The following is a 15,902-nucleotide window of genomic DNA, read 5'->3' as shown; positions in this document are numbered from 1 at the left end:
TTTAAATTTAAGGAAAAACATCAAAAATATTTAGTAAAATAAGCAATAAGATAATATGAAAAAGTTTTTAACACATAATGTTATAAAATTTTAAAGAAAGTAGATGATGCTTATTTGAAAATATCACTATGTATTAACTATGGGATTATATAGAAAGAATAATCCAAAGCCTGTTTGAATGGAATAATGTCCTCACTTTCTACCAGTTTGTTTAGTTACTGACATTACCATTTGCTGAACTTAGGGTTCTCCTTATTGGCTACTCAGTATTTGTTGTGCTTTAATGGCATTTCCACTGGCTGAAATGAGCAGGACATTCTCCAGTATATTCCAAAGTACAATTAGAAAGAAACTACTTCTTTGAGAAAGCAACAATTTTCAATTGACATGATGAAATAATAACGCAGTTTGACTTTTTCCAGAGTAAATGTTAAAAAATTTAATATGAAGAGACATTTTTCTAAGATTCCTGTATTTAAAAAGGTTATAAGTGACTGCAGGAATCTCTCCACTTTTCTTTTAAATGAATACTTGTGAAGCATATGGAAGTGAAATAACTATTATTTAACTGTAACTTTCTAAGCCATAGGACTAGGTACAAAATGTTAGGCCTTCACTGGTTCCAGTGGGCTATTTTATTGGGATTAACTTGAAGTGGTTGTACATACCAGACTATCCATCTTCGGGACATATTTAAGGGTTATCATATAATCATTTGGGAGATTTCCAACCTACAATAAACAGATAATAAAAATGTTATTACTGACTACACAAAGTAAGACTTAATTTCCATCACTGTATTCAACAAAATCTGTCAAATATTCAACACAAATTTTCAGTAACCTACCAGGTGCAAAAGCTTACATACTTAGTTTCCTGTGGAACTGCTACTGACTTATTTGCTTACAAGTGAAGCCTCCTTCCACACCTCTGTAACGTGGTGAGGAGAAGTGATCTGAGGTTATTCATTACTTCAGAAACTCCACCGCATTTTCATCTTTTAATGGCATGTCTTGAAGTGTTTATGTGATGATTTCTGTGTAAACCCAACCACTCCAACCAGTAGAGGACTCAGTAGTCTCTAAGCCTTTTTCTTTCAAACAATTTCCAACTTCAGCAAGCATCCAAACCTAAAGAAATTCTCACCTGCCTTGTGCTTAGTTATGTACCAGGTCAGAAAAACGCTTGAGCACAACTTGAACTTGGAAGCTGTGCCTCTTACTAACAGTGGGCAATATAATTATATCATAGCAATGTCCTGGGGCAAAGGAGACCTTCTGCACACGTAAGCTGAGCACGGCTTTGCAGATGTGGGTGAGTATAGGGTGTGCTGAAACAAGGTAAAGGAGGGGAAGAAGGGTTCTCACTGAATTATACAATGCAATCTGCCACAGCTGGGATCCAGCACTACCATGGGATGTGATTAATCATCTGGGCAATGTGCTGAGTGGGGAGATGACGAGGGAGACACTGCCATGATCCACAATCTCTTGAATTACTGTTTTCAAAAGGTTTACCAATACTATGATGCTTAGTGATACAGCAAATCTATTTTCTTTTGTATCAGTGAAAGATTCAATTGCTATTTCTCATCCTTGTTTGAAATCCATTTAGTCAAAAGACAATAAGCACATACATAATTCCTTTGGTGAGCCAGAATCTATACTTTGTTCAGCAAACCATTTCTACTTCTTCAGGTTAAAGATCATTCTGTTATGGCTGCTTTTGATTCTGCTTCTATAGCAACCAGCACAGGGATTATTTTTTTTTCTCCTGTGGAGTTTGACACAACAGAATGTTTTATTTGTTAATTAAAATTTAGTTTTAATTAAAAATTGAAACAGCAATTTCAAAATGTTATGGTTCTCGAAATGATCATAGACAATACTTATGCACAGTCAGTCACTAGTAAATTCCAAACATTTTTTTATTTACAACATGGGCTGAGCCACAATCCCTCAGTTTAATGACATCTAGCTTACTCCTATAGTTTTAAAAACCAAGTTTTATACAAATGATCCTGGTAAATTCCTTTCCATAGATCAATGTTCTTTTTTATTTTTTATTTTTATACCTACACATTCCCAAAGCAGCAGTTGCAGAAGTGCCACTAAAATTCTCTATATCAATTTCTATTTACCTGGCACTTTGGAGAGTTGATTCAAGACACTATAAATGCTGAAAAATATTGCAATACATTTGTTCTTTCTTTAGAGCATCTGATTTATTCTAAATCCTCATCCACAATTTTTTGTATATTTTCCTTCCTTTAAAACCATTTTGACATCATGACACACTAATAGGTAATCCAGTTTCTTTTCCAGCTTCTTTGTGTGCCTAGAGAGGTAGGATTACCTACAGCACTTCAAGCAGCAAAAATAGTGAAGATGCTACTGTATGTGCAAAGTTTGCCATACTCACTCTAGAGCGATTCAACACTTAGCAATGTCAGCAAAAGCACCGTTCTTTAAGAAAGGTCACTGGAAGATTACATTTGTTCCAAATCAATGAACACTACAAGAATTGATATGCATTATGTATACAATCTACTTTACTGGCATCAGAGCCTGTCAAGCACTTTTCATGCACAGTTAAAAAAATCTAACTGCCCGAGAGCTCTTACAGCTTCTCAAACAAAGCCGGAGAATACAGCTCAGCCTCAGATATTTGTCTCCTTGACATACTGTGAATCAGAAAAGATATTTTTGAATTTACTACTAAAAATGAAGATCATTGGGGGGGAGGGTGTCAAACACAAAATATATGCCCTGCTTCAAGACGAAACAACTTGTTAAAGTTTTATTGATTAAACTCCACATGCCAGATGCTCTGCTGATGGTAAATGATGGAGCTCAGTCAAAGCGAAGGAGTTATATTTGTGTCCCAGTTGGACTTCCCAGCTCACGCACAGAAAATAGGGTAGAGCCCCTGATGTAAGAGTGAAGGATATGTTTGTACTAAACCTGTGCATTTTGTACTCTCTTGCTTTCCTGAAATGAATTTTGAAATTTTGTTGAAGACTAACCACCAAGACTATGATCCAAAACCAACACTTGATTTTCAACTGCTGAAATGATCCTGAAAGGAATGAAAGGACTCTGCATATCCACTCTGTGTGGGGTGCCTGACTGCTGCGGCTCCCAACAAGGAGCAGAGGACGAGGGCTCAGAGCTGCCTGAGCAAAGAGGGATGGAAAGGGACTGTCCCTTGAACCTCCCTGAGTTCTGGAATGGCTTTTTTGGTTCCTGTATTCAACTCCTTAAGTACCAAGACAAACCTGGGGGCAACAAAACACCTGCCTGCATGACTTACCTCGGTTTAGACAAAAGTAACAGTTTTGATGATTATAGAGAACATCAACTGACAATCTTGGAAAGTAATGCATAGAACTAAAAGAACCCTGCATTGCAATTAAAATGCCACAAAAAGTTCGTCTGATTTAGTGGGTGTGTGTGGTTGTAGAAATCCTGTCAGGCTCTGAGGAGAGGTGAAGAACAGGGAACTTAGACTTATGCCTTTAAATCCATATAAACCCAACATTAAGTGCTATATTCCCAGCTGTAACAAAATCTCAAACTGAGGAATGTAAGATTGCTTTTGACATACAGAGGGCTGAATATTTAATACAGCATTTTTAACGTTGCATAACCCAAATACACTTTTAAAATATGCTCATGGTCACATAGACGGGGAGATGAAAAAGGGATGTTGTAAAAGCGATTTGGGTTCCATAAACTACTCTTTCATCGCAACAGCAGAACATGAGACATTACCTATCTCTGCAGTCAAGTGATTTGAAATGAGGGCTACTGCTCTTGGAAATTCTCTTTATTGTGACTGTTCTGAAAATTTTAAGGAGACAAGCATGGATTTCTTTTTTACTCTGAGGCATATGATGGGAAAACCATACTTTCCTTTTGGGTACCATTTCCACCTCCCACTTCTCTCTTCATCATTCCCCTTTTCCTACTCTTTAATAACTGCATCTCCCTTCTTTGCATCCTTGGCTTTTCTTTTCCTGCAGGAGCTTCCACTTTCTGTCCATCATCTCTGTAATCTACTCTATGTCATCTGCTAATGAAGCAGTTAATAAAATCCTCATCATTTGGCATAAGACAACATGCTAACGATTTCCATTCACACTTCTTACAGCCATAGTGGCAGATTATTTGCAGAATAACAACACTGGATCATTTTTTATAACCCCTTCACTCAGGAGAGTTAGATCCATTTAAAAATAAATATCAAATGTTGCAGAGAGTGTAAAGTACACATTTACAGCAAAGATGCAATGTGAAGGCAAAGTGTTTGAAACAGCATGTCTCAAGCAAGCAACCTGGTCAGTAAATGCTGACTACTGTTTGGGCTTCCAATGTTCAAAAGAAAAAAATTGCTTTAGAGAAGTAGATCATGGAAGAAGAGATGAATATCTTAGATTTTGCTAATGGATGAAACCAAAATATGTAGGTACATTCTATACATACTGCACAGCTCAGTGAAAATTCTACTTATATGTAGGTTTGATGTTCATATTTAACAAACATATATACAACAGATTCCTAATTCTTATGCAAAATCAGTGTCACAATTACAGCAATGCAGCTTCCTGCTGACTTACTGTGCTGAAAAGAACAATGGGGACAGGCTTTATTGACAGGTGCTGCAATTACAGTTTCATAATACGGAACATTTGTTCATCAAGTACTGTGTTTCCCTCCAGACATCTTCATTAAAAAAGAAGCAGGAGTTCAAGTGATTAGTAATGCAGAATGAATACTCTCTAAATACTTTCGTTCTCTATAGGTATGAAATTATGCTCTTTTAAAGTTCCCACTATTAAAAAATAAACAAAAATGATTGTTCAATTGTTCTTTGCTTCTTAAAATCATTTCACTTAGGACACATTCTTCACAGGACAAAATTATATTGTAAAGATTTGAATAAATTTAGTCTTTACAGAAAATACAAGCAATTTTTGTATGAATAGATACCAGTCCGGTTTGGTCTTAGGTTGATTAATGCTCAGAAACCTTATTGTTATTGAATCTGCTCTTTCATTCCGATTCTAGCTTCTGGTATGAGTCTAGTATGAAGCTAGTGAAAATCCAGATTAACACCACTGAAAACAAGTTACACCATACATCTGTCCTCAATTTATCACTCAACACAAATTTGATTAGGCAAATGACCCACATTTTCAGACACTGCACAGTGTGCCTTATTTATTCTCCAATAGCTTAGGCTTAGTAGACATTCACGGTCTATACTCACAGAAAGTGTTGACTGAGGCATGTTCTTCTTATACTCCTGGAATACAATACAATCGAGCAGAACACAGCCGCAGTCATGCCGAGGGATTTTCTATTAGTGATACAGGGGGTTCACAGTACTTGGAACAAGAAGCCCAGAACGAAGTAAATGAAGAGTAGGTTGTATCAAGCTAAGGCAAAAGAGTTTGGTAGGGAATTGTGGCACAGCGTCTTTCCTGGGGCCATGAACAGCATAACAGATACCATGGAAATAATGAGGAGAAGCTAGAACAAGAGGGCAAACTCAGCATATGTTAAGACATCACAGGCAGTGTTAATAGTTAGTGCCTTTGAAGACAAAACCAAGAAGCTTGCTATTGATAATGAAAAAAAGGAGGAACAGCTTGAAGGAAATAAGTAGAAGATACAGGGTCAGAGCAGCAAATTAATACACAGAAGGGCAAAATTATAGAAGTCAAAACGAGAAAAAGACTTTCCAGTAGACTGGATTTTTATCCACCAAGAATTTGGAAGAAAAGTGACTTTGTATGGACAGAGAGCTACAAAACATTTTTTCCTGTTCTGACAGGAAAAACAACGGAGGTTTTAAAAGTGAACTTACAAGGGTCTGTGAAGTGTCAAGAGCCAAAATGGACACCTTTGTTATAGACCTGAATGGCTGGAGAGAGATGGTGATGGACCTTTACAGTGAGGAGAAAAGGCTCAGGGAAGATTAACATTTTGGGGAGAGGAGGAGATCATAATCTGCATCAGTGGAGGATTCAGGCCATACTGAATCTAAGCTGATGTCTGAGCATTTGTGATGCGACAGGGGGAAGAGAGGCTAATATCCTAAGCTAAATGATGGGACTTGTGTACTACTGCTGAATGGCTAGTTTATTGCACACAGATATGGGACTATACTCATGATTGTGGAGAGTTTAAAGAACATGACAGTGTGGCCGAGAATAAAGCCTTTAGAAACAACTGTCATACCACTCTCAGCAAGTGTGATAGAGCTTGTGGATAACATCACAATAACTATGGGCAATAACTGTACACATAATATTGACTCCTGTGAAATCCTCAGCCCTACAATTTGCTCTCAGTCTGAAAGGGGAGGACATTTATTAAAGACATTATGTCCTACTGGCACAAACTCTTTGGATCAGCGCAGAAATAAGACTTTTGAAGGCCAATAGGATCAATAAAGAACCCAACCACCTATGGGTGCTATGGCTAATTTTGAAGATGTAAGTCATCAGAATATCATTCCTTAATTCAATGAGTATATTTTATTTCAAAAAAACAGAACAGCAGAAGTGGTACAAAAACACCTATAGTAATTTACAAGAGTTGTAGGATCTTCTGAACTATATTTATAAGCAATATCATGTTGGAGTCCATATTATATGGACTAAGGATATACTCCATATAGCATAAAAAATAGTACTTTTTAGCAAAGTAATGTAATCAGTCAGTATTCGCTGTGAATTTCTCCCCTCTTGTATTCACATTGTCAGCTAATGATACTTTGTTTTAAAAATACTTTAAACCTTATTACACATATATTTTTTTATATTGTCCTCAATGTCAAGTTGTCATGGTGTAGCATTTCAAAAGAGAATGACCAACTTGCAATATAGTCAGTTTAATTGAAACCAAGAGTTCTTATACTAAATTTAAGATACTAAGCTTATTTCCATGTTATCCTTTCAATTCTCAAGTGGCTTTATAGAAATTTCCACAAGAAAAATCTATGCAAATAATAACGCAGACAGACAAAACGGGGATACAGACTTTCCTCAAAACATTCTCAGACACACAACTCAAAACAGAGAGAATCCAGGTGCCTGGGCTTTGTATTTTCTGCATCTCTCTGTTATTTCTCCAACCCAAAATACCTTTGAACTTGTTAGTTAACTTCACCCAAATTTTGCATTTCGTAGAGAGATCTGAAAGGTATGGGTGTAAGTCAGGACAAGGACCATACAGCATCCTCACTGAGGAGTGGCTGGAAGAGCTCAGCCCTACCCCACTCTGCTCAGGCTTGGCAGCAGCAGAAGCACAGTGCACCCTGGACAGTTGGCAGAGGTTTTCTTCCATGACAAGCAGCACATACACCAGAACAACACAAAGTCCTTCCTGCCCAGGCAGCAGCCCAAGCAAAAGGGGATATAAATCGGGCAAGCGCTCAAAACATTGCTCAGGTAGGCATCACGCCTAGGGGGCATGGGAGGGACCGAGCAACCACGCTGCATGTGGAGAAATAAGAGGGGATGTGGAGGAGGGTGGGGATATGGAAACATAGTGCTGCAGGGCTATGTGCAAGAACTGCAGTTGCTGGACTAGTCTGGAGCAAGATGTAGGAACATGACACAGAAAGTCACAGTCAAATTAAAGACTAACCTAATTTTTATGAAATTAGGTTTCTTTATCTCAAAAGCAAAGTGTGATTACTCAAGCTGCATGCAAATTTTTGTAACCTGTATTTATACATTCTTGAAGTTTAAATTGTACTAAAGGGAAAGTTAAAGCATTTATTCTGAGGATACATAATTGACAAAAAGTTATTGCTAACCCTGTACTAAACAATTTCACCAGCCCTCACAGGAGTTCTGTTATTCTGTGGTGCTTTCAACAGATTTAAATCAAAGCTTAATACTCTTTCAAGAGATTAAATATTATCTTGAATAAACATGCCAATACTTCAGAATTCTGCCTAAATGGCATAATGTGAAGAACTCAGCATTTGAGTAGGACTATAGAGCACCCCCCAGAGATCTACACTACGTATGTGCCAATATATATAACAGTGCCCAAAGAAAACAAGTTAAGAACACTGCACTGGCAGCAAATGCAAGGGATTTCAAATTAAGTATTTGATAATATTAATGCTGGTATTGCAACCATTTTTCCATAATGAAGCCATAATTTAGTTATATGTGTTGTTAATATGTAGATGAAGGTATGCTTGTTAAGTGTTCAGTATATATTGTTTCTTAAAAATTGTGGTGTTAGATCCTGCACTACTACAAGTTAGCATAATCACTGACTTCAGTGGAGTTAAATACCAACTGACTTCACACAAGGAGATGCAGTTTTTCAGGTTAATGCAGTGTTCAATTAAGTAACAGTTAAAATGTACTTAAATGAATTCAGGTCTTATACAAAGCCATGAGTCCTTCAGACTTAAACTTCTAGGTACAGCAAGTAGAGAGAGAAACATGTAATGAGCGTAGCCCACTCACACCTAAAGACTGTAAGAGCTGTTCGATCATTATTGCCTTGATTGCTACAACGATGCCTAATACCATACTATTTTTATATATGGCACAAGTTTCCTATACACCTAGGTAAAGACTTCTGGTTCATTTCAGTTGTGTTTGCTGCCAGTCTGCTCCACACAAATCAGTAACACAAAGACAATAATCTTTCATCTGCATGGGAAGCAATCTGATCCTAGACAATGTTTGAGGAAATCAAGACTTTTGACAATTTTTATGGAAGTTTGGAGGGAGGAAAACATATATGTACATATACTCCAGCTTGGTCAAGAAGGTCATCTCTTCAATGAACTCTGAAACTATTCTCCAGTCTCTGCCATAAAGGTTTTGGTTTTGATCAAGTGACAGAGGTTGATGGATTTTTTTTTTTCAGTATTCCTCTGGTTCTAATATAGATTTGCTAACTTTGCTTAAAATGTAAGTGCCATTAGCCACTGATTATTGTTTAACATAAAGAATAATTTAAAATGAAAGCTACTTACCAATTTTGCAATGTCATTCACATCATCTGTCACTGGATTCCCGCAGGAACTCTGGGCTTTGACAAGAGGATTAAGTAGGAGTAGTTGAAGACAAAAGCAAGTGATAATCCAAGTCTATTTAGTAAAAAAAAAAGGAAACAAGAAACCCTAAGTAAGCAATCTCCAAACATGAAGTAACAAGAGATTGTATTAATATTTTTCATGCACAAAGTCTAGATGCAACAATACTCTTCATCTTTCATGAGGACATACTCATACCAATACTTGTGCCAATCTTCATGGCAGGGATCCACAGAAATGCACTTAATTGATCTTTTCTGGAAGCAAGTACCTTTAGAGTAATAATGGAAAACCTGGTATTGAGCCATCAGATTACTTGCACAGGACCCTGCTTAGGTGAGTTTCTGCAAAGTTTACAGATACCAAAGAAGAGAAAGAGACAAACTTCACAATATTCTTCATCATCAACATAAAGCTAACTAAATACTTGTCATTCACTCGATAAGGTATTTGATAAACCCGTGCCTCTAAAGTGATAATGGTTAACAAGGAACAAAATGATACCAGACCACAGCAAGATAAATGGAGAAAGTTCATAATCACAGCCATTACATTTGGGTAGTTAAACTGCAAGCAAAACCACAACTGGACTCTGCCTAAATACTGAGATCTCAAGCAGCAATACAATACATTTTCTCTAAGTGACGTGCTCTGGCCTCTCAGGAGTGGCAGCCTGGCTTTGGCACTAGATTCCCCTCCTAAATCCTATTAGGAACAGCAATGCAATGTACTCACACAGGCTTGTGAGACTCGGCCAGAAAAGCACCAGATAACTAGCAGCAATGCACCTGGGTGTCTCCTTGGCCACACTGCCTGAACTTGCTCACCTTTTGGTGTTCCTTGTGCTTTGCTGGTTTCTCACAGAGCCCCATGCCAAGTTTAAGCTGCAGATCTACTTCCAAAATGTTAAAGCATTTAAGCTATGGATAATCAAAAGTTGCCTTGGGTTATGAAGCTTCTTGTGCCAGCTGACTGAAGCTGTCAGCAAGAGTCCATGATGATGTATGTTTACTGCAAGTATGGACTTTGCCTGTCCAGGCTCCTGAGCCTCCACGAGGGCAGGACTGAGAAAAAAAATTTGCTTTTGCACGAACTAAGATGCGTCTCAGGCCTGTCTGTTCCCTGGGACAGGTAGATAGCTCCCATCTCCAGCCTTGCCTTCAAATGCTATCCAACCTTTCAATTTAAGACCAAAACAAATCAAATAACAGATGAAGCTCTCCAGGAAGTGTCATTACAGTAAACCTAGAGGGGCTAAGAAAGCATGATAATAAAGATTGCTTGGGAGTTACATAAACATGACAGAACAGTGCCAGGCACTTTCCCTAGAGCTGTTAAATGACAAGTAAAACTCTCTCTTGTATCTTATATCTCTTAAATCTTCTATGTATCTTACATCTCAAGTAAAACTGGTCATTTGCTTGCTTAGAATACGGCTTCCTGACTCATTTAGGCAAAACCAGTGTGGGCTGCTGCTGGAAAAGACAATCTAGCCTCCTCCCCCTGCCTCTTGCACTGGTACTGATGAGATGGTTTAGCCAGCTGTACCAGGCAGACAACTTCCATTTTTGTTTTCCTGTGCTATTTTTCAGGCAGGCCAGCTTTCTGATCCAGGTAACTGAGACAGCAGAAATGCTCCGTTAGAGATGGGAGAAGCCAGGACTGCCCGTTTTGCTGGAGCCTGCCCTTGGCTTTCCCTAAACTGTACCTTCAGACACTACAGGATCATGATGGTGGGTAGACTTACAGAAAAAGAAATCAAAAATATTCTAAGCAAAGCACACATTCAATATGCAGCATGTCTTTTGAGAATGCCTCTTGCTTCAGTGTAACTAGCATTTAGAAATAGTTTTAATTTAATATTTGTACAAATAATTATTGAGAATAATTACCTATGTGAAGAATTGAGAATGTCTTAAGAGTCTTACAAAACCTCTGTATCTTATGCTATACAAAGCCTTGCAGTTACACATTTATGAACCAGCCAAGCTCTCCAGAGATGCAATGAAGCTGTCATTGTGTCAGAGCCACACTTGAGACACAAGAGACAACAACCCTGTGTCTATTCTCTACTTTCCAGTGAAAGGGTAGTGAGACCTGGAACGTGGGAACCTGGTTCTTCTGACATTCCTCCTCTTGACTAATTTGGCCAACGTCGGTGTGTTTGTACCTCTGCTTCTGTTTGCATATTGCAGTGACAGCGATGCCGCTAGTCTCTGAAAGGACCGTTGAGAGCTCCTTGCAGTGTATAAGAACTCAAAGTTGTTTAAGAGCTAGCTTTAAATGGTCAGAGAAACATCTCCCTCTCCTCACATAAGCTCCAGAATCACAGAGGAAACCAAAGGGGACCTCAATTTAACAGACTACTACCCCACTATGATTTTTGAAACAAAATTGTTATAAAAAAGGCAAGAAATAAATGACAACCAGCCCCAAAATGGACTAACTATACTGCTTTCAAGAATTAAAAAAAAGTAGTTCTACCTTCAGAGTTAAACAGTACACTAGCAGTTACACTCACTGGGGTTCAGGGACGTTTCCCTGATGTTTTCTTTGGAGATGGAGTCCGCGCCAGAAATCACCAATTTCTTTACTGGGTTCCTCAATACTGAGTAGTATGTAAAGGAAGATGAGATCTGTTCACTGACTTGTGTCACTGTCATAGGGCAATGTTTAACCTAACAGTCTAATAATCAAAACAGTAACAAAACTCTTTAACTGGAAATACTTTTTTGCCAGATCAGCTGAGTAATGTTAATAAAAGCAGCAGCACACTCCAAATAAAAGCAGAACTCTGATGCATCTTGTCAATTTTCATACTTCTGGATCTAACGACAACCCATACATGAACCCTAAAATCACTACACATTTTATAATTATGCAAATCAATAAGAACACACTTCTTTTTCCCTATGTAAATAATGGGATTTAAAAGCATAGTAATTTTTATAACTGCTATTAAAAACAAATGCTTTGTAAATTTTGAGATGATTTGAGGTTTTTCTTGCTTATTTGTTCCCTGTGTCATCCAACAGGAAATTAAAATCTGCAAAATACTGCTAGTTTCAACATGCCTATTATCCAAAATCTTTTAATTGTTTGCACTTACAAAATATTTATATTACACATGCCTACAGGCACATTGTGTGTAAGGACTGTATAGATCAAAGAGCTAAGCTATTTTTGTGTTACTTACTAATGACCAAACCTGCTGTTTGAGCAAAACTTGAATAGACTAAATTAAATCAAGGACAGAACAAAAGAGAAGCTTAAACAACAGCTTTATAAATAGAGATTCCAGTTTTACACTTTACTAAGCATAAATGAAAGTTACCCACACAGTACTCGTAACAGATTTCCATATATAATTACTTCTAAGCTAAAATGGGATTTTCAAAGCTGGCCACAGGATTTAATCACACATCATCTACCAGCATTAAATTGAAGATATATGGCGGACAGGAGGCAGACCTGTATACCAAAGGGCCTCTTCTTATTTTTGGCTCAAAAATTATTCAATTGTTTTTATATTCTGAAATCCCTTAAATATTGAATATTTAAGTTGCTTTTGTGAAAGGGAAAAATGCTGATTAGACTGGAGAGGATACTTCAACTTAAAGATTTCAAGTATACAGTTTTGATCATTCTGCAAATGGTTTTCATTATTGCTTATAAACCACAATCTATAATTTCAGTTAACAGCATTTTAGAGGCTCAGCTAATGATCCATATGTGTTGAAGGCTATCCTTTCAGTTGTAACTCAACAACTTTTTCATTTATTATGTTCTTCATTTATGATCTGGAGTGTTGACAAAGGCTGCTGAATGAGTGCTTTAGCATCTTTTTCACAGTATGCCATCAAAGATACTCAATCCACACTGGTTAACGTTCAGCTAATACCTTAAGTGGAAAGCAGCAAGGGGAATACCACATTGCTAAATAAGCCAAACATTGGAAAGTCTGGACATTTCCAAATATCTAGTTTGGACTGATAACAATTCTAATCATAAGCAAGGAGAAATCATTAAAAAAACAAAAAAGGCAAATAATAAAATACAAAAAACCATTAAGCACAGGGAGAGACAGTAACTACACAGACAAATGGGTTCTTCATTATAAAATTTCTTGCATTCAAATCATGTTAGCCATGGAATTTTTCAGCCCAGTTTCTTGAGCAAATCATCCAATTAACCACAACTAAGCCATGGCTGCAGTAGGGTTAGCTGACAATGTGGAACAATATTCACCCTGGGCCAGGCTTCCCAAATTTATTTTTCACTTCTGCTAATGCTGGGGTAGGAACACCTCTCCATATCAGCTCCTCAGGCAGTGTTTGCATGCTGCTTTGCAGGGGCACAGCTTGTGAACTTGTTGCCATAGACAACATTGGTTGGTCAGTCACAGATAGCTAACTTAGTGTTCATACTTATGCCTTAAAAAGCCTTTTGAAAGAAGATTCAGAGAAAATGAAAATAGCAAGAAAAGATCTTTCTTGCCTTTATTTTTTTTTTAACCACAAAGCATCCAGGAGCACAATAATTATTTCGTATGTCTACTAATCTATTTAGTTATTTAGCTGTGATAGAGATAATTAAAGTCATGGAATAATTGTCTTTAACCAATTAAGAAATTTACTGTTAGTGTAGAAAAATCTTAAAGTGAAAGAAGAGCATTTATATGGAATATAATCCATTTTCATGTTATTCAGCAATACCTTCACCCATGCAAATGACAGCGCTAACTTTAGTACTCTAAATAGCTGTGCCTAAATACTGCTTAAATGTTAAATATTGCTCAAGCCCCAAAAGAGTGAGTCAGGTGTGGAAAAAAAAGTCACCCACCCATGAACACCTTGTTCCGGAAGCAGTGAAGTATTTTGGGAAGCACATTTGGAACTGGAAAGGTCCCTACATGCTCTCAGGTACCCTGGAGATTAGTTTAGTGTAGCTGGAGAAAACACTGCATGATCCCTGAATAACACATAGTTGAAGCATTAAGTCTAGCATACACCCATCACTGTCCTTCAAAAGACTGGCACTAGTCTAACCGAATATCATAGCCTATCAACTAGGGTGCTCACTAACGAGTGACGGACCTGGGTTAAACTTCCTTTAACCAAGGTAATTCCAACTCACAGATATCTATATTCCTCTGATATCTACCTCGCAATTACCACTGGAGACACTTTCCTACCTATGACGGCTTCCTAGCCAGAAGGGGCAAAATGGGGGTACATTGGTATTCCTGACCCTTATTTTTCAGAACATTTATGCATTTTACACTGGCAAGCCATTATGTGGAAAAAAAAAAGACATGTTCGCTGCACAGGCATCAGAACGTTTATGTGCATCCTCGTCTTGCACATGCTCCTCCATCTGGGCACCCTAACTTCTGGGAAGCTCCCCAGTCAACATGCAAATTTTCTTGAACAACCCTTTGGCAGTCCATTGAACAAAATGGAGGCTAACTCCAGCTCAGTGAGTCACCCTGCTGGGGTGAGACACCTAAAACTCTCTGGATCACACCCTACATACTTTGTTATGAATACAAAAAGCAGATGCATACTTTTCTAGTGACCAATACTAACTATTCTTCATTTTTTTAACAATGATGTGTAGTAGGGAGAATGATGATAAAAGTAAACAAAATTCACCAGGGAGTATCAGAGTGATTTATTTGGATTCTGATTTAAACACGGACTACAGAAATGCTGGTCACTCTTTTTCAAAGTAAGTTTTGGAGTGATTTAGACATGAAATATTTGAACACATATTCAGTTATTTACAGAATGCAGACTACTCTTCTACCCGGTTCTGCATATAATATCTAAAATATGTAATACAAGGGTACTTCATGGGGTAAAGGGAAAGGAAATTAATGAGTTAGTTACTGTTACAAACATAAGCAGGGAAAGGTGCCACTGCCCCCTACATTCAAATGAGTTAAGTGGGCAACCTGATTTCACAGCTGTTTAATCTTTTTGTGACATTCTGTATTTGCCTTTCCATGATGTTCCCAACCATAAAACTTCTTCCCCCTAACCTCTGCACACTCACTTGCTTTCCTGTGAGGGACTTCTGGAATGCCTAATGGCAACTGACAAGAGCAGGATTTTTCAGCTAAATGTCCATTTGGTGGCAGAATGCTAAAGTGGCACTTGCTGGACTCCATCAGCCACATGTGCAAAGGAAAAGGCAACTGCTGTATCCAGATGCTTACAGACCTTGTTCACTTCTAAGGTATACTGTTAACGAATCAAAAATAGCTCTGTTCAGGTCAATGAATAAAAATAGTTCCAAACCTGTTAAATGCTAATGCAGAACTACTTTTTCTTCACTACTTTTTCTTCAGCTGGAAGGAGAAACCATTCTCTAGTTCTGCCAAGTTATGCACATCTTTTTCCTGAGACAGACAAATTTAAGATACATGGTCTTACTGTGCTGAGACAATGATGAATCACACTATTCTTTCCCACTATCCAGATCCTGGGAAAACTAGGAAGCTGCTTAGACTATATGCCAACTTAATTTCATCCAGCCTCAGGCCAATTGCTATCATCCTCTGCCCTTCCCAGCTCTCCCTGACAGATGCAGAAGCAGCAGGCTGGTCCAGCCAATGTGCTACTGTTGCACTTAGTAAGGTGCAACCAAACTCCTGCTGTGTTTGGTTTGTGTGTTTCACCTGGAACCAACAAGAACATGATAAGCAAGAGGAAGTGTAAATTGATATAGAGTTTGCCTTGCAAATCCGTGTTATCCAGCTATCTTGTAATTACAACTACAAAACAGTGTTTTCAATGTGTAAATTAATGTATTTATTTTCC

General features: G+C 37.8%; 1 protein-coding gene across 2 annotated transcripts in view; it reads right to left on the bottom strand.

The window, feature by feature from the left end:
- Positions 1-15,902, bottom strand: part of KITLG (KIT ligand) — a 56,189-nt gene that overhangs the window by 21,543 nt on the left and 18,744 nt on the right. For both annotated transcript variants that reach the window (XM_082311044.1, XM_082311045.1), the window contains exons 2-3: positions 9,019-9,132; positions 669-731 (exon numbers count right to left, since the gene is read on the bottom strand). In XM_082311044.1, the coding sequence (XP_082167170.1) occupies positions 669-731; positions 9,019-9,132 (177 nt within the window). The remainder of the gene's footprint in view (positions 1-668; positions 732-9,018; positions 9,133-15,902) is intronic.

Source organism: Platalea leucorodia (genome assembly GCF_965183815.1).
Source record: "Platalea leucorodia genome assembly, chromosome: 4".
Classification (NCBI taxonomy): domain Eukaryota; kingdom Metazoa; phylum Chordata; class Aves; order Pelecaniformes; family Threskiornithidae; genus Platalea; species Platalea leucorodia.
Note: the sequence above shows the minus strand (reverse complement) of the source record. Positions and strands in the feature narration are given on the sequence as shown.